The sequence below is a fragment of the Heterocephalus glaber genome, unplaced genomic scaffold (assembly GCF_053883595.1).
Source record: "Heterocephalus glaber isolate CG9 unplaced genomic scaffold, H.glaber_assembly_v1.0 deba00001452, whole genome shotgun sequence".
Classification (NCBI taxonomy): Eukaryota; Metazoa; Chordata; class Mammalia; order Rodentia; family Bathyergidae; genus Heterocephalus; species Heterocephalus glaber.
Window position 1 is genome coordinate 24,260,398 of NW_028258302.1, and position 17,883 is coordinate 24,278,280.

Genomic DNA, 17,883 nt, shown 5'->3' on the forward strand with positions numbered 1-17,883 from the left:
GGCTTTGGAAGCAGACTTAGGCTGAGCTCCCAGCTTTCTGGTGCTGGCTGTGACCTGGACAAGGCTGTGTGCTGCCTCAGGGACCTGGCTTGCCTTTGGAGAAATCCAGAGGATACAGGCGTCGAGGGGGCACAGCCTGGCCATGCACGGTTGGGACCCTAGAACAGTGTTGCTGGCCACTCCGGCCTCTCTATCCCCTGTCTGTCCTGCTCACAAGGCCCACATCCTCCCCAGCCACATCCAAGAATGGGACAAACTGAACAGAGGGCAGGTCAGAGGTGACCCCCTCTCCCTAAGGCCCTCCCACCACGTTCTTCCTGGGCTCCCTGAACCACAGCCCCTACCCCAGGGCCGAGACCACACCCATGTCCACCTACCTAGCCCAGGTGGGGCTGGGCTTCCGGTGACCTGGCTGTGCCAACAGTGTCTGATCGTTAATCTCCTCCCAGTCTGGGACTGAGCTGGCTCCTGCCAGGCCTGCTGGTTCCCACGCCTGGCGTTTGATCAGTGAATCGAAGGCCCTGAGGCTTGGCAGTCAGGATGGGCAGAGAAGGGGCCCTCTGGGGACAGACAGTGGGAGGCAGTGCTGGCATGGGTGCTCAGAGGGTCCTGGGCTGCCCCGAGTCCTCTGCCACCTGCCCAGGCTGAGCTCCTGCCCTCTCAAAGCCCATCCCATGGGAGCCTCCTTGCCTGGCCCCGTGTGCCTGCCTGACAGCTCTGTCCAGCATGCTGGTCCTCGATGCCTCTCCTTCCTGGGCACCGAGTGCACCGTGGCCTGGACCCTGGAGCCCTGCTGACTCCCAGCTGTCTCAGTACAAGCGGAGTTTACTGAGGTGTTAATGAAACCCACGCTCAGGTCTTCACAAAACTCATGTTCAGTCTGCACTTGTACCAGTGAGGGATGGAAGTTACTGGGAGTTCCAGAGTGCTGTAGGCAGGGAGGAAGGCCAGATAAAGCTTGAGAAGCATTTATAGTAACCATTCCTGGGAACCTGCCTGGGGATGTGTCAGAAGAAGGGATCCAGATCTCTCAGTCTCCAAGAGTTAATTGTGTTCCCCTTTCTTATCCCAAATAAATATTCCCTTTCATAAGAATTCCATGTTCTTCGTGGTGCATGCCGTAATCCCAGGACTTGGGAGGCTGAGGCAGGAGGGTCTCCATGAGTTCAAGGCCAGCCTGGACTACATAGTGAGACCCTGTCTCAAAAAACCCCCAAAAATAAAAAAAAAACCAGCATCGAGAGGAATTCTTCAGAAGTGTACATCAGGCCTGCAGCCTCCCGAGTTGTTCTTCGTTCATGTCAGAGCCTTTCCAAGAGAGCAAGAGAGCAAGAGAAGGCCAGGTGAAGGCTCCTCTGGCAGCCTTGCGTGAACAGTGAGCTCCCTTCCATCCCAAGCAAATCCCTAGGTCCCTTGCACTGGAGAAGGTTATCCCAGGAGACAGGGTCCTTGGGACGCCCGGAAGCTGCTGTCTACAGAGGGGGCTTGTGGGAGAGAGGGGACCTTGGAGCAGGGAAGTCGGGGCAGGTGGAGCCCAGGCCAGGAACAGAATGCAAAGGCCCTGACGTGGATGCAGAACTGGGGAGGCTGCAGGCACCTCCCAAGGACGGGGTGGCAGGAAGGCAGGGCCCAGGTCACCAGGACTTTGTTCCCTGTAGTGCAGGTTTTTATACTAGCATGTGACAGAAACTGATGTACACTTCTGAAGGATTCCTCTCGATGCTGGGGGGGTTTTATTTTTTTGGTTTTTTTGACAATTCTGGAGCTGTCTGGGGAGAGCCCCAGCCTTTGCCTGCACCCCAGCCTTGCTGACCCTGGACCACAGCCTGGGAGAACCCGGAGTCCAGGACCCAGTGGAGGTGCACCCAGGTTCCTGACCCCTAAAAAAGTGGGGCTAAATCCCTATAGTTTTAAGTTGCTACATTTGAGGGGGGTGCAGCCACAAATAGAGCTTCCAGCCTCTCCCCCACATCCTCTGGCTCTAACCCAGCTGTATTTTTCTCAGTAGCACTAGTCACTCCTTGGTTTGGCCCTGTCCTCAGAGGCCGGGCCACGTGCTTCACTCATCTCCATGTCCCCAGGCTCCGTGCAGAAACTCAGCATTACCTGCCAGGACTAGGCACTGCCAGCTCAGGAGGCCAGAGAGGGGTCTCGGGCAGGGAGGCCTGTCATATGGTCCCAGGGGCCACCAGCTGCTCCAAACAGGGACTGAAGACCCTGGTCTCCCAGCTCTCTTTTTTTTCAATACTGAGACAGAACCAGGGCCTTCTCACTGAGCTATATCCCCAGCCCTTTTCATTATTTCTTTATTTTAAATTTGGGGACAGGGTCTCACTAAATTACCCAGGCTATATTTCGTTGTTGTTGTTTTTTGAGACAGGGTCTCACTATGTAGTTTAGGCTGGCCTTGAACTCACTGTGTAGCCCAGGGTGCCCTCAAACTCTCAGCAATCCTCCTATCTCTTTCTCTTTCTGTCTCCCTCCCTTCCTTCTTTCTTTTCTTTTTTCTTTTTGCATTGCTAGGGATAGGAGCCAGGCCTTTGCATGCTGGGTGAGGGCTCGGCCCGTGCCCCACTTCATTAGAAGAGCACCATGGCTCAGACTATGCAGCTGCAGCTGTCCTCCACTCTGGACCAAGACTGGCTTTTCCACAATTGGCACGGAGATCTGCTAAACGCCTCACTGGGAGGGATCTAATTTTTATGCCCTTGTCAAACACAAAATAATTTTCACAAAAACAATTTGATAAGAAAAGAATCTTATTTTAGCCCACATATCCCAGATTTTGTTTGGAAAATGGTCCTTGTGCCCATAAAAAGGAAAAGGCTTCTGATCCAGTCCCCACCCGGGCCTGTCCCCAATGGGTCCCAGGCCATGCTAGGGACTGAGAGGCTGGGGCCACTTCCAGCAAAAACACAGAGCCCTGGTTGGAACCCCGAGCCCTGCCTGGTCTGCCAGGGCTGGCCCTGGGCCCACTGTGCCGAGCCACTTCCTCCAGGCTCAGCCCTTTCCTGTCCTGAGGGACGGCTCCCGTGCCCTGGCAGGAAAACCGGGTCCTATACTGGGGAAGGGGGCTTCCCTGGGTGCTGTCCCCTGCAGCCACACCCTGGAATGACACCCCATTCCTGGGGATGGAGCTGAAAGCACCCACCCAGCCTTGGGTCCAGCCTGCTCCATGGAGGTTCAGAGGCCAGGCCCTGCCTGCTCCCGGTGGCCTTTGGGTGACCATGGTGTCCTGTGCAGGGAGTAAAGAACCCATTAGAGCCTGGAACCCTGAAACTACCTTCATCGGGGCTCACTCCCTTTGGAGACAGTCAGGGGTCACTGTGGGGACAGAGGATACCCTCACTCTTGGCCCTTAACCTGTCCCCCGCTGAAAACATGATTTGGGATTTCTCCTGAGGCAACCCACAAGCTACTTTAGCTGAAAACAGTGACTTTTCACTCTGGCCTGCAAATACCCAGCAAGTAACTAAAGGCCGAGCAGAGCCAGACCTTCATTCTGTATTTGTCTTCTTTATTTCCCTGGAAACCCTGGGTCAGATCCCCCAGCCCTGTACAGGGGCTGGCTCCTTGTTTCCAGTCCAGAGGCTGGTGGTTCAAGGTAGGTTAGCCCTGCATTTACACGACCTACTCCATCCCCTTCAACACTGAGGACAGGGACAGCCGACCTCCCAGGGTGCCCCGAAATCTCCAGTCATTGCCCTCACTCTGTGGTTACCTTGGCTTCGGCAGAGCCTTCGGGGGGCGGACTGAGATGGCCCCAGGCAGAGTCATCATCTTGGGGAGACAGACTGCAACTCAAGGAGATTTTTTTTTTCTATCAGGGATCGAACTCAGGACCCTGTGATTGGGAACAGACTGCAACTCAAGCCATAAGGACTTCTCTTCAGGGCTAGCTTGCAAGGCCAGGCCTGAGATAAAGATCAAGTGCCTAACCCACCCTGGAAAAGCCATAAAGAGTGGTTTCTGTCCTTTGTTGAGGAGTTGGTCTGAACCTCTTTGTCAGAGCTGTGCCTCCTTCAGCTCCTCAAACTCAAGTCCCCTCCCTGTTTTCTCTTGCTTTCTAACTCTGCCTCCTCAGTCAGCTCAGGATTCTTACCAATGGTCCTGAAATACTTTTCTGTGATAATATGTGGTGTTCACCTATAATCCCAGAATTCTGGGAGGCTGAGGCAGGAGGATCCTTTCGAGTTCTGGGCCAGCCTGGGGTATATAGACAGTTCAAGGCCAGCCCGAACTACATAGCTAGACCCTGTCTGAAACAAACAAACAAACAAAACAAAAAACAGAACCTGCCTGGTTCCTCCTTAGGGGAACCTCCTCAGACCCCACTAGTAGTGACACTTGACACTCCTTGCCAGTCTCAGACAAACGTGACTCCAGCCCGAGGAGGGCCATTGGCAAGGAGCCTCCCCTGCCCCATGGGTCTCTGCTGGGTTGGGGCCCTCCATCCCTGTGGCCCAGAGGCCTGGGCTTGCTGGGGAGCCTCAGGCTGCCTTGACAGACGTGGCCAGAGGCACATCCTAGAGCTGCCAGGGACAGACCTGCCATGTAACTTGTGCCCAGGCCTGTCGGCTTCTGGGCCCCGAATCGTCAACCTGAAGAGGGGAACAGGGAACATGCTGAGTGGATGAGCCCTGGGATCAGGCTATCTGAGCTCAGATCCTGCCACTTACTACGTGTGTGACCTCGGGCAAGTCACCTCAGCTCTGAGCCTCCGTTTTCGGTTGTGGTTTTTTTGGTGGTTTTTTTTGGTACTGGGGATTGAACTCAGGTCCTTGTGCTTGCGGGGCAGGAGGCAGAACCACTGAGCTAAATCCCTGGCCCTTTTTTTTTTTGGTACCAGGGATTGAACTCTGGACCTTGTGCTTGCAAGGCAGGCAGTGGAACCACTGAGCCAAATCCCCTGCCCCTGAATCTGTAAAAAGGGATAACAGTGCCCACCTCTTGGGGCTGACATCAAAATGAACTAGGATAATAAGGGTATTCAGCACACAGCAGGAGACACACATGGAAGGAGCCCTTCCCACAGGCTCGGGGACAGCAGCTTGCTCAGGTCATACGGAGGGCAGGCAGAGGGACAAGGGCCGGAACGACTGGCCTCTCTGATCCTGGCCCTGAACGGGCTAAGATGGGAGGATCCTCATGGTCTCAGGCAGGGCAGGGTCAGGAGCCAGGGAACCAAAGGCTCCACAAAGCCCTTTGAAGCTTCTGCTGCTTCAGCCGGGGTGAGAGGAGACACAGGCTCTGTGCACTCAGGCCTGAGGTGGGCACAGGCCATGCGTCCACCCACCTAGCCCTCACCTCCCGGCCCATGCTAGAGTCCTTTCTGTCTGAGAGTGCTCTGTCCCCAGGGAACCTGGCCCAAGGCAGCCCTCCAGAAGAGCTGTGTGGCCTCAGAAAGTCCTTTCTCCTGGGTGCTGTGGTGTATGCCTGTAATCCTAGCACTTGGGAGGCTGAGGCAGGAGGATTGTCGAAAACTCAAGGCCAGCCTATCTAGTTAGATAGTGAGTTCAAAGCCAGCCTTAACTATAAGACTCTATCTCAACACCCCTCCCCGAAAAGTCCTTTTCTTTCCTGATGCTTCAGATTGAACCCTGGCCTTTGCACTGAGCTACATCCTCAGCCTTCTTTAAACATTTTTGGTTTTGAGACAGGGTTTCACTAAGATGCCCAGGCTGGGCTCCCACTTGTGATCCTCCTGCCTCAGCCTCCCAGAGTGCTGGGATCACAGGTGTGAGCCACCTACCCTGGTTAAAAAGCTTCCTTCCCTCTCCATGACTTTGTAATACTAAATACAAGGTGAAAAAGTCATCTTTATTGTTCACGGAGAGGGGAAGGGAGGCCAGCAGAGGGAGAAGCTGATCTGAGGACTTGGGCACCCCACTCTCCACCCCTGCCCCAGAAGGCAGGTCAGAGGGGGCTGCATCCACTGCCCGCCTGGAGTTCGTCAGGGGCCTCCAGATGCCCCAGCCCCCAGCTGCCCTCTCCTGACACCTCAGGCCTGTCCCGAGGTCCAGGTGGAGCCATCCCTGCCACTCCGCCTCCGGGCAGCGTCCAGAGGTCACGGCCAGGAAACTCAGGCTCTGAGGGCAGAAGACTGAGTCGGGTCCCCCTGTGGCAGCGGATCAGGATGGCACCATCTTCTGGCACTCAGTGGGGGCCGAGGGCTTGAGCCGGCTGGGAGCAGACACCACAGGCTGGGCCAGAAAGTCCTGTGGGGTGGGGAGGAGAGAGTGCAGGAGCCACTCCTCCCTTCCCACCCCTGGCCATCCTGGCCCCCAGTTACTGGGGACCTTCCCCCCACTTGGAGCCCCCACCAAGGCAGGGTGAGGTGTCCCTGCTGCTAGGGGCACTGAGGACAGCCTGGACCTTTCTTCGGGAGCGGGAGGGGAGCCCAGTCCAGATCCCCGACCCCACACCCCAAGAGAGGGCACCCCAGCTCTCAGGCCCCCAGGTCCCTTTGGGCAGCGGGGTCAGGCTACACAGGGCGGGGTGCCCACCTGGATCTGACAGAGGTCCAGCAGGGTGCGGACGCCCGCCAGGCACCAGAGCTCGGCCAGCAGGGAGACGAGGAGGCCCAGCAGGTCCAGCCAGCGGCCCACAGTCAGCAGCAGCACCAAGAGGCCGCCCATGCGCACCAGCACCGTCTGCACCTGGCTCTGCATGCTGAAGCGCTGCTGCCACTGCTCCTCTGGGGACGTGGGGCCGTCACTGCCCACCCTCTGCCGCACCCAGGCCTGTGGGGTCCCCTGGCCAACCTCCTCCATCCCCAAGTCCTCTGTGCACACTGGAAGTGCAGGCGACGCCTGCCTCCCCACATACTCTGCCCACCCTGCAGCCTGGGGCCCCACCAGTCCAGGGCAGAGCCTCACAGTGGCAGGGGTCGCCCCAAGTTTTCTCTTTCCTACTCGTCCCTCTTTGCTCCATCTAGAAACACTGTGGTTGTCCTTCTACCAAACTCACCCCAATCTCACCCCATCCCAGCTGCCTCCTGCCTGCCAACAGTCTTTTCCCAGGGCTCCCAGATTTGGTTCTTTTTTTTTTTTGGCTTTGTTTTTTTGAGACAGAGTCTCACCATGTAGTTTAGGCTGGCCTTGAACTCACTATGTAGCCCAGACTGGCCTCAAATCACAGTGATCCTCCTGCCTCAGCCTCCCAAATGCTGGGATTAGAGGCATGTGCCACCACACCGGGTTTCCAGCTTTGGTTGTTGACCCTGCAATCTAGCGTCTGCTGACCAGCTAAAGTGACCTTGCAATCATGTCAACTAGATGAGGTCATCCCTCTGTTTATAGCCCTCTGAGTCTTCCTACTTCATTTGGAGAAAAAGAGATCTTGCCTCATTGGCTGGCTTAGAGTTGGCCCAAGTCCACCCTAGCTTCAGTCTCTGACTTGCTCCCCCTTGCTTACCACCAACAGCCAGCCCAGCTTGCTTTTTGCTTATTCCCACCTCAGGGCCTTTGCACTTTCTGCTCTCAAGGTGTGGACCACCCTTCCTGGCCCTCTGCTCCCGTCTCTCCACTCTGCAGCCAGATAGCTCTTCCTAGAGGCCAGATCTGACTGGATCCCTCTTCCCACTTAGAAACCTGCATGGTCTCCCAGCAGGCGGCCCAGCCCAGTTGGTGAGGTTGCTCATCAGGACCCTGGGAAGAACCTGGCCAGCCTTGTGTCTTCCCATACCGTCAGCAGCACAGATGCCCTGGACTCTGTGAGTGAAGGTCCCACACACTCACTCTGGGCTTTGGCACCTGTGGCTCTCTCCACCCACTGTTCCCTTCCCTGCTGTCATCCCAGGACTGAGCCTGGCATCAGCTCCTCAGGGATCCCAGTGCTTCTGCTGAGCCCGCCCTGAACTTCCAGCTCGTGGTCTCTCCTCCGCGCTTGGCGGAAGGACCCAGCGCCAGGCCCTCACCTTGCATGTAGATGACCAGCAGCGTGTAGCAGATGATGAGTGGCATCCAAAAGCGCACAGCCTCTGAGGTGCTCAGGAAGTCCTTGTGGATGAGGGCCACGGCTGCCAAGTTGCCCACAGTGAAGGCCATGGCCAGGGCGCGGCCCAGCAGCCCAGGGATCCGGTGAGCACCGGCCAGCAGGCCCAGGCAGACCCCACAGTAGTGCTGGCTGCTGTGCAGCTCGTAGAGGCAGCAGACGTGGTGGCAGAGGTGGCGGGCACCAGAATGGAGCAGTGCAGCCAGCAGAAGGCTAAGCAGCAGGCTAAGGGTGCGGTGCAGGGCACCCTCCTGCAGGAAGCTCAGGCCGCAGGTCAGCCCGCAGCCCAGCGCATACTGGCTCAGCAGGTAGAGCTGCAGCGTCTCGAGGCCCTGGGAGCCCTGCAGGAAGCGGCAGGCAGTGGCTGTGCTGTGCCATTGCAGGAGCCTGGAGCCTGAAGGGACCCTGCACCATCCCTCTGCCCATCTGAGAGCTGCAGGGAGGTGGCCCAGAGCCTCAAAGACCTGGCTTCACATCTGACTGCTCTTGCAGGCTGGTGACCACGAACAAGCTGTGTGCTCCCTCTGAGCCTCAGTTTCCCTGTCTGTGAAGTGGGGATGGAAGCAAATCTCTTCCGGCTGTGTGGGTGAAATGAGATGACGGCCTTAAAATAGCCCTCACAGGGCCTGGCTCTGGAAGGCTCCACACAGAGCCCGTGTTGTTTTCTTGGGACCGGGGTTGTATCGGGTGTGAGTGGAGAGCAACTTTGGCAGTTAGATGGGAACCTTATTCTCAACCGAGGGAAGAGGGGCCCAAGATGATGGCGCCCAGCTTCCCCATGCCAGGGGCCAGGGTGGGGCATGACCCACCTGCCCACAGTCTCACCTTGCGCAGGGACAGCAGCATGGACACGGCCCGCAGGGAGAACTCCAGCACCACCAGGGCGGCCACCCGGGCCCCCACGATGGTCAGGAACAAGGCCAAGCCAGCCAGCTGCACCGTCTCCAGCAGGGCCCACTGAGCCCGCAGCCGCTCTGTCTCTGCCCGCCGCCCGGGGTCACTGTCAGGGCAGAGGAGCAGGGCCACCAGCCTCAGCTGCTGCACAGAGGTGAAGGCAGGCATGGGGCAGGGGCAGGGGCACTCACCTGGCACAGCCCACGAAGAAGTAAACCTTCAGGAGGTTGTTCAGAATGGAGACGCCGCAGGCCCCGACGAGGCCTGTGAGGACGGAGGGGAAAGGGAGGAGGCCGAGGCCGGGCAGGCAGGCATTGGGACAGTGGTGCGGGAGGCCCAGCTGGGGGCGGCCAGGTGGCCAGGCCCAAGTGGGTGGGGCCCGCCTCATACCTGGGGAGGGCGAGGCCCAGCAGGAAAGGAAGGAGGTGCTCACCTTGCAGGAGGCCATCAAGGAGGCTGCAGCCCCACTCCAGGGAGGGGAGGCCGGGGAGCCATGAGGGGAGGGACAGCAGGGAGAACATGGCAGCCTGATCTGGCCCAGCCTCGGGCCAGGTCTGCACAGGCAGACTGATGACATCACTGGGCAGAGGTGTCAGTGGAAGGCAGGGGAGGAGCTGGGAGGGGTCAAAGGCCTAGAAGAGGAGGGGAGAGGCCGGGCTTAACCCTTCCAGGCTGCAGGGAGGCAGGCCCAGCTCCAGGGGCCAGGGGCCACCAGGGCTGGCTGCTGTTCCTGCTCCCCTGTGGGCGGCAGAGGGTCTCTGCCCTCCGTTCTTGTTGAAGTCTGCCATCTACTTGTCTTACTCTCCCAAAGGGCTGGAATCCCACATCACCTATTGGAAGCCCAGTTCTTCTGTCCTGCCAGCCTCAGGGCAGGGCCCTAACCCTCTCAGCCATAAGTGTGGACTCAGTCCTCTGAGCCTAAGGTCTGGAAGTGGGGAGTCTCTCCCCACAGCCTGAGGTCTGAGGTCTCTCCCAGCCACCCAAGGTCTGGGTATTTTCTCGAAGGGGAGGTCAGGCTCTGGCTTTCCTCATGATGTCTGATTGTCCACCCTCCCTAGGCTTTGGCTCTGGCCTGGACATGGGTCCAGCCTGGGCTGCTCTGCCTGTGCCTGAGTCTGTCCCATGCCATCCCTTCTGGGTCCACTAGGTGGCAGGTGGCTTGGGCCTGGCCCACAGGAATCTGCTGTCCTCCCTCCCCAGATGGAAAGAACAGAGTGAGAGTGGAGGTGGGGACAGATGCTTCAGGGAGGGGAGTCACCAAAGTAACGAAAATACAAAACTTTATTGGTTTGGAGCGTGTGGTGGGGCACATGTTGTGGCAGGGTGTGGCAGCGAAGGTCATCAGCTGTGTCCCTGGGCTGTCCGCCTTGTCAGGGCGCTGTGCCCACCTTGTAGTACAAAGGTCTGTGCAGGCAAGGCAGACACGCTCAAGGTGGGTGTGGCTGCCTTTGGAGAAAAGGCTGGGCTCTGCTCCTTGCCCTACTCTGGCTGTGCCCCGCCACTCTCCAGGAAGGCTGTCCCTTGTCTAAATAGTGGGTGCTTCCAAGCTCCCTTTCAGAATTGTCAGGAGGCCCTCAGTAAAAGCCTTCAGACAGTGTCCCCAGATTCTACCCCAGGTGACTCCAACATGACTGGTGTCCTTCTAAGAGGAGATTAGGGCACAGACACAGGACACACAGGACACCATGGGTGGACACAAGGAGAAGGTGGCCTTGACAAGCCAAGGACAGAAGCCTCAGGGGAAAGTAGCTCTGGGCTAGGAGTAGCTCAGTGGTAGAGGATATGCCCAGCATGACCGCTGGGTTCTTATGCTCAGCATCAGGAAGAGAAAGAGAGAGAGACAGAGAGAGAGAGACAGAGAAAGAGAGAGAGAGAGAGAGAGCCCTACCAGCACCTTAGTCTTCAGCTTGCAGCCTGCAGATGTGAGAAAATAAATTTCTAGTGTTTAAGTCAGGGACTGTGCAGCACCGTTAGAGCACCCCTAGAAACAAGATGGGAGGACACCAGGGTCTCCTCACCTGGACAGGGACCCCTCAGGGGTGCTCCAGCCCCACAGTCCTGGTATGGTAGTGCTCTTGTCAAAAGCACAGGTCCGGGCTGGCAGAGCTGAGTTCCAGTCCTGGCTGTGCCACCTCAGGCTGTGTGGCTTTGGCCAGGGCCGAGTCATCTCTCCTGGCCTCAGCTTCCCTGGGGTGGAAGCTTCCCTGTCACACTGTCATTGGAGAGCCCAGCAAGCCCAAGCAGGTGAGTGGCTCAGCTCGTGGCAATACTGACACCATAAGCTGCTCTGAGAATGAGCCAGTGCTTGGGCGTGGTGGCCCAGGATGGAGAGGGACAGGGATGGAGGGATGGTGATTCAGAGCGGATGCTCTGGCCCTTGGGGCTGGATCAAGCAAAGTGGGCTGCATTCTCCCGGACCTGTGCAGGCCCAGGCCAGAGGTCTCAGGCCATCACTCTGGCCAAGGGCAGGATAGTCAGGATGGGGTGAGGGACGAGGGTTAGATGTCCTGCTGCTGTGCCCGCCTGGCCAGCTTCCGAAGCTCGTCCCAGAGGAGCATGCTGAGGATGGTGTGTGGGCCCAGGCGCAGGTAGGCAGGGCCCAGCCCCTTGAAGAGTGCCGAGGGCCCCTCCTGGTGGCAGGTCTTCACCAAGCAGTCAGCGAGGCCCCCATACAACTGGCCCTGGGACAGACATGCCGTGGGCATCACTGCAAGGGGTATGAGGCCCCGGCTGGCATGACCAGGTACATGTATCTGTGTGTTCAGGTGGGTGCTTGACTGTCAGAAAAGGCATATGTCCTTCTAAACAGGCGGCTCTATGGGATGTGACACTAGAAAGACAGTCCTTCAGGCAGGCACAGCCTCTGTTAGGGGGCTCAGCTTGGCTAGTGGACATAGGCACCTTTGTCAGGGGCATATCTGAAGCTGGCAGTGCCCCCACTGGGTAACCACTAGGTAACCTCAGACAAGTCATATGATCTCTCTGAGCCTCAGTTTCTTCATCAGGAAAAAGAATAAAATCCAGGTGCCAAAGTACTTAGGACATGCCTGGAACTCACGCATTCATCACAAGCCCAGTCAATGTGTCTGCGTGTTGGTGTGAGTTCCAGCTTTGTGTGTGCGTGTGCTTGCGTGTGTGTGTGTGTTGGGGGCCCTCCCAGCTCCCCAGTCCCCCCCCACCCTGTCCCCTACTCACCCTGCCAGCTCCATCCACAGGCTGATTGTACAGCCGTGTGCTGACCACGTCAAAGGGGGTCATCACGACAGCAACAGCTACACTGCTGATCATGCCCCCTGCCAGGGCCACCAGCCAGCTGTCCTCTGGAAGCCACTGTGGGGATGCCATAGGGTGCTGACCCTGTAGCTGCCCTCTTCCCACCCCTGGGGTGACCTCCACAACCCCTAGCACCGGGGGGCTGGAAGGGATGGAGTCAGGGAGCAGACTAGGGTCCTCCAGCCATTCCTTACCCCCTAACAACCTGTATTCCTTCACAGCTTTAAAATTTGCTGCTGACCCCCACCTCCTGCTGGGCCTAAGGGCCAGGTCACCATTCTGATAACAGAGCCAGCTCTCCAGCTTTCTAAGGGGCCCCATATGACATATGTCCCTGGACTTCCTATGTAGGAGGCAGATGGCCCTCCAGCCCCTCACCTGTTGCTCCTGTACCCAGACCTTGGCGGAGGTGAAGGTAGCCAGCTGTGCAGCTGAGCCCACCATGACCCTGGGCACCGCCCCTCCCACACCCCGCCACAGCCCCAGCAGGCCCTGCTGCCGCCAGATGGTCTCCAAGGCACCGAGGACGCTCTGTGGAGAGAAACCATGGATCATGGGATGCCCTTGCTAGCCCAGGCGCTTTGGGCAGGAGCTACTCACCTGGTGCTGATGCTGGTGGCCCACAGCCATGGTGGCCACCGTCTGGGCCTGCAGCTGCGTCTTGACCTGTGAGAGCAGAAAGGATGGAGCCTGGGGGATGAGACGGGTGTGCTAAGGGCACAGTGCCCTGAGCCCTGGGGTATGGCATGGTGGTGGAACTTGGCCAATGTCCCTTGTCCTTCCCTGGCCTCAGTTCTATCACCCCTCGAGGACTGAGTGGACTGACTGGCTGCACATGGCCCAGACTGAGGATGCAGGACCCCTTTCTGGGAGGCAGCTTTGACCCCCAACTTACATCAGGCCCCAGGAAGAAACATGACCAAACCAGGATTGGTGCCACACAACTGCTGCCACCCTCCGCCCTCTCCCCTGGCTCAGGACTGGTGAGGCAAGGACCTCAGAGCGGCGAGGGTTAGGGCAAGGCCCTGGTGCCCAGGCCAAGGGCAGATTCTGGTCTGGCTCGGATGTTCCCCTGGGCTGCCCCACCTGGCCTGCCCCACCCACCTGAAGCTGGTGCCCTGATGGCTGCAGAGCCCTCGAAAAGCTGGCTCAGGGGTGGTGGAGGATGGAGGTAGCATACTCACCAGATAAGCAGGGCTCCCCACGAATGCTCCCAGTGCCCCAGCCACAGCACCTGCAACCACAGTGCCCCCTGGCTGCTGGCTGAGGCCAGCTTGGCATGCTAGGCTGTAGCAGTAGAATCGGACGCTGTTCATGAGACCCTGGTAGAGGAGGCCAGCGGTCAGCCCCTTCTGCAGGCCCCAAAGGCCGTCTGCACGGGCCACAGCGGCCATCGAGCCCACCAAGCCGCGGTAGAGCCGAGGGTAGGTACCCTGGGCCTGAAGCTCTCCCTGAAGCTGCAGCCGAGTCTTCACCACCTCCAGGGGGTTGGTGAGCACACAGGCCAAGCAGCAGGCTGAGGCACCCAGCACCAGGTCCAACTCTGGGGGGACCGGCTCCACGGCCTCCATGCCAGGGGCCAACTGTGCCTGGATCAGGGGCATAGCACAGCCATAAACTGGCAGTGTTTAGGCTGTCTGCGCTCCTGCAGGGCCACAGGGCTGGAGAACAAGGGACCCTGGGGCCATGTCTAGAAGACAGAGGTTCTAGCTGAAGGCAGCAGCTGCCCTGCTGCCCTCCTGTACCTTGGAAATCCACCTGCTCTGCTCAGCAGATGGGTCAGTGGAGGCTGGACCCGCCTCCTCCCGCCCTGACCAATCCCTGCACCCTCTGGCCCCCAGCCTGGACTCTGGGATCTGGGGGAAAGGTCACTTGGGACTAGAAGGAGTGTGGGGGCAGGGACAAGGTGGTGGTGGCAGAGGCACCTCCTCCTCCTGCATCTGCATCTTTCTGTCCTTCCTTAGCCTTGTCCTGCTCTGGCTAGGACCCTAGACAAGGGACAAATGTCCTGGAAGGCCCCCGGCATGGGCCAGATGGGCAGTCTCATCTCTGCTCCTCCAAGCTGACTCCACTCTCTGGGCCTCACTCTTCTGACCTGACTCCCACAGTCTGTGGTCCCACTTTCAGCAAAAGTAGAGAAGGACCCTGGAGCCCTGCAGAGCTTTTTTTAAAAATGAAATCCACAGCCTCATGCATGCTAGGCCAGCACCCTCTCCTGAGGTATAGGCTGCATTGCGAATTCCGGGAGCTGTTGTGTGACTCTGGGAAATCACTTCATCGCCGAGCCTTGGTCCCACTCACTTGTACAATGGGGACACAGCGACTCCGCTGACTGCAGGGGATCCCTTCCAGGACCCCAGTAGATGCCTGAAACTGCAGATAACACCGAACTCGTGTGTGTTCTTATCACAGTGTTAACAACCCCACCTCAGGGTTGTTTTCCTTTCCTTATGAGGGAAATTTCACTTTTTTTTTCAGTACTGGGGATCAAACCCAGGCATACTACGCAAGTGCTCTACCATTGAGCTATATCCCAGCTGTCATCATTTCATTCATTCTAGTACTGGGGGTTGAACCCAGGGCCTTTGCACTGAGCTACATCCCCAGCCCTTTTAATTTTTTAAAATTTGGAGACAGAGCCTAAGTTATGTAGGTGGGACTTCAACTTGCGATCTTCTTTACTCTGTCTCCCTCAGCGCTGGAATCACAGGTGTGGACTATGGCACTCAGGAAAGGGGATGATAGAGCACTTGCTTAGTGTGTGTGAGACCCTGGGTTCCATTTCATCCCTAGCAAGGGCGGTGGGGTCAGAGAGGGAAAGGAGAAAGGAAAAGAGCACCAGTCTTGATTTGGGGGGCCTTATTAGTTGAAATAAGTGTTATCTGGACACAAGCACTGTGACAGCACCACAGTTCTCCTGACAGAAGGGCAGGCGTAAGCATGGGTAAGCTGGACAGAGGGACAACTCGAGTCTAGGACAGGAGATGTCATTACAGTACTCAGAATGGTGTGCAAGTGAAACCTGAAGAATTTTTTCCTGGAATTTTCCTTTTTTTTTCTTGCCCCAGCGGGGTCCTGTAACAGCTGTGGCAGGGACACCTCCTTCAGAAGGGCCTTGGAGACTGGGGTGGAGGGTGTGCCGACACCATGGCCCACACAATAAAAGGGGCTGCATGTGCCCTGCCTCTGGCTCCTGCCACCCCATCCCTGCTCCCCCCAAAACGTCAGGGCCCTAGGGGAATGGTGTTGGAAACAGAAGGCCCACTGTATAAGGTGAGACCTGGCCACTTGGCCACAAGGACTCGGCCGCCCCTTGCCCAGGGCAGCTGCAGAACACAGTGGGGAGGGGAAGGTCAAGCTAAGAGCTTCCTAGGGCCTGTGCTCCTCCAGGCCAAGGCTGACTCGGTTCCATGTGTCCAGGCAGCAGGTAGTACAGATGACAGACGATGGTGACATGTTTGCAGAATGGGAGGAGGGTCTATCACCCTCCCACCTCACCCTGCTCAAAAAGCCAGTGACAAGTCTTGGCAATGTAACATATCTGTTTTATTTTAAAAAACAAAACCCAAACCACTGATCCCTTCCCCCGAGGGCTCTGACAAAGCACTCAGGGAGGGCCTGGCTCCAGGCGGCAGGGGATAGTCAGGAGATGTCAAGGTGGACCCCAGGCTGCTGGGCTCCACTCCTCTGCCAGGTCCTCCCGCTCCCATTTAATCCTGGCATGAGAAGCCAGCTGATCCCTGTTCTTGCCGGCTCTGCTGGGTTGGGAGAAGGCAGGGCAGACTATGGGCATGCAGGGCCCTTGGTAGGCAGCTGTGCGTGGATGGATCAGCAGGGAAGAGGCATGCACAGACACTAGTCCTCCAGCTCCTGCACAGCCAGAAGAGTGTTCCAAAACGAACAAGGTGGCTGGGCACTCAGGACCCCAGCAGGCCCTGAGCCTCTGCCCAGGCCCCAACCCAGCAGGCGTAAAGGGGATCCCACCTTCCTGCATCTTTTGATCCCTCCTTAGATGGATTATCATCACCATCTTGGACAGATGGTGGTGGCCCGGGAAGGAAGTGTCATCTACAGAGCCCACAGGGCTCAGGCTCTTTGCCCCGGCCACCTCAAGCCACTACCCATCAGGCAGGATGCCTGGGGTGCTGGGCACCACTCCGGATCCCTGGGAGCCAGGAGGCCCTGTCTCAAGCCGCACTTCTGGTTCTGTTGCCTGGGGCAATAGCATGTGGGGCCTGGCTCCCAGGCAGCATGACACAGGCGTGTGCCTTCCAGTCAGCCTGCCTCCCTTTCCCGCCCACCTGGGATACCACCCATCTCCACCTCAGCACCAGGGGTCCCGGGAGGCTCTGCCTCGGCAGAGGCTGTCACTCCGCTGCCAGGCGCTGTGGATGAGGCTCAGGGCGTCCTCAAACTTCTGCCTGGTGGAGGCTTCATGGATTGCCTTTTGGGGCAGGTCCACCTGTATGGAGCCAGGCAGTGGCATGGGAAGGCTGCAGGCTCTCTACTTCCAAGGGGCCAATCCTAGGCTTTGCCTTGGGTCTCCAGTCCCTCCACAGATCCCCTGGGAGCAGATTCCATGGCAAGAGCCCGCCTCCTCCCCGGGCTTCCCCAGGCTGCAGTGTAGCAGCAGCTCCAAATCCCTTTCTCCAGGGCCAGTGAGGCCACCCACTCTGGGTTAAGCTCCAGAGCAGGGGGGTCCTGCAGCTCAGCTCCAGGCCCACATAAGCACCTCCTCATGCTCTTCAATTGGAGCTGAGGTCAGGAATTGCATCTCCTAGCTCTATTTTCAGTTTTTGCCACAGTCTGAGGCAGTGCTTTAACCCTAGGGCCCTAAGTTTCTACATCTGTCCCAAAGCTGCTGGCACATTGCTGTCCCCAGGACCCTTGAGGCCAGGCCAGGTCCTTGGAGCAGCTGGGGCTCTCAGGCAGTTGGGTACCTGGTAGATGGCTTTCCACCCAGAGTTCAGTGCAGACAGGAATCGGTCCAGTTCAGAAGTGCAGCTCAGGTAGATGACCCAGGGAGTGGGGAGCTGAGGGCTGTCCTGGGAGAATTCCTAGGGAGACAGGCCCGAGGTGAGCAGGTGCCCCCCCCCACAAGGCCTATGCCACCCCCAGCCTGCCCTAGCTTACCAAGATGCAGTACTCCTTGCCCGGCTCCATGGAGATGGCGCTGATGTCGGCCAGTCTGGCTGTGCCCAGTGAGCGGAAGAAGCTGGTCTGGCAGTCCTCATGGCACGTGAAGAGGTGGTCCGAAGTGATCACCAGGCAGCAAGGGATGCAGGGGCTGGGAGTGACCCCCTGGGGGATGACCTGAGGCACGGCAGGGAAGTTCTCCAGGGTGGTCTGCACCAGAACCCAGTCAGGGGCCCAGTGGGCTCTGCCCGCTCAGGAGTGGGAGTGGGGAGAAGGGAAGGCGGGCTGGTCCTGGGCTCCAGGGTCCCCCGTCTAGGTCCTTGCAGGCTGCTCTGTGACTGGTGTGGGTTTGGGATGAACCGGGGGTTCTGGAGGGGCTCTGGCAGGTGAACACTGGGACAGGAGGTGCTTACCCCTTTGGACACTGCCTGGCAGAGGTGCTGCATCCAGTCGGCCATCTCAGCTTCACTCTCAGCGCTCAGCTCCAGGCAGGGCCGGTCGGCCAGAATGACCTGGAAGGCGTGGGGCCGATCTGTGGTGTTGGATCTCCGGCAGCCACCGCATTGCTCCCCCCTGGGCCAGAGG

The 17,883-nt window shown here is 58.3% G+C and overlaps 3 protein-coding genes across 14 annotated transcripts in view; all 3 read right to left on the bottom strand.

The window, feature by feature from the left end:
• Positions 1-5,801: 5,801 nt before the first annotated feature.
• Tmem82 (transmembrane protein 82) lies at positions 5,802-11,093 on the bottom strand. Of its 3 annotated transcripts, XM_087215749.1 has the most exons (7): positions 10,908-11,093; positions 9,323-9,521; positions 9,081-9,153; positions 8,821-8,995; positions 7,919-8,336; positions 6,507-6,697; positions 5,802-6,218 (listed from the first exon to the last, which is right to left on the bottom strand). In XM_087215749.1, exons 2-7 carry the CDS (start codon positions 9,408-9,410, stop codon positions 6,132-6,134), a joined length of 1,032 nt encoding a protein of 343 aa, XP_087071875.1. In that variant the 5' UTR covers positions 9,411-9,521; positions 10,908-11,093; the 3' UTR covers positions 5,802-6,131. The 3 variants fall into 3 exon arrangements, with proteins under 3 accessions (XP_087071875.1, XP_087071873.1, XP_087071874.1); XM_087215747.1 differs by lacking the exon at positions 10,908-11,093 and having other exon boundaries at positions 9,081-9,520; XM_087215748.1 differs by lacking the exon at positions 10,908-11,093 and having other exon boundaries at positions 5,971-6,218; positions 6,507-6,692; positions 9,081-9,520.
• Slc25a34 (solute carrier family 25 member 34) lies at positions 10,153-13,938 on the bottom strand. Of its 6 annotated transcripts, none has more exons than XM_087215744.1 (5): positions 13,347-13,936; positions 12,763-12,828; positions 12,541-12,693; positions 12,085-12,219; positions 10,153-11,570 (listed from the first exon to the last, which is right to left on the bottom strand). In XM_087215744.1, the coding sequence occupies exons 1-5, from the start codon at positions 13,764-13,766 to the stop codon at positions 11,388-11,390; spliced, it is 957 nt and encodes a 318-aa protein (XP_087071870.1). In that variant the 5' UTR covers positions 13,767-13,936; the 3' UTR covers positions 10,153-11,387. The 6 variants fall into 6 exon arrangements, with proteins under 6 accessions (XP_087071870.1, XP_087071869.1, XP_087071866.1 ...); XM_087215743.1 differs by having other exon boundaries at positions 12,085-12,693; positions 13,347-13,484; positions 13,595-13,778; XM_087215746.1 differs by having other exon boundaries at positions 11,416-11,596; positions 13,347-13,938.
• A 1,748-nt stretch (positions 13,939-15,686) lies between these two features.
• The window catches only part of Plekhm2 (pleckstrin homology and RUN domain containing M2), a 38,084-nt gene continuing 35,887 nt past the window's right edge, over positions 15,687-17,883 (bottom strand). For 4 of the 5 annotated variants that reach the window (XM_004850338.3, XM_087215739.1, XM_004850339.3 and 1 more), the window contains 4 exons: positions 17,712-17,871; positions 17,296-17,475; positions 17,103-17,219; positions 15,687-16,624 (listed from right to left, as the gene is read on the bottom strand). In XM_004850338.3, the coding sequence (XP_004850395.1) occupies positions 16,487-16,624; positions 17,103-17,219; positions 17,296-17,475; positions 17,712-17,871 (595 nt within the window). In that variant the 3' untranslated portion in view covers positions 15,687-16,486. The remainder of the gene's footprint in view (positions 16,625-17,102; positions 17,220-17,295; positions 17,476-17,711; positions 17,872-17,883) is intronic. The other variant, XR_015452826.1, reaches the window with a different exon arrangement.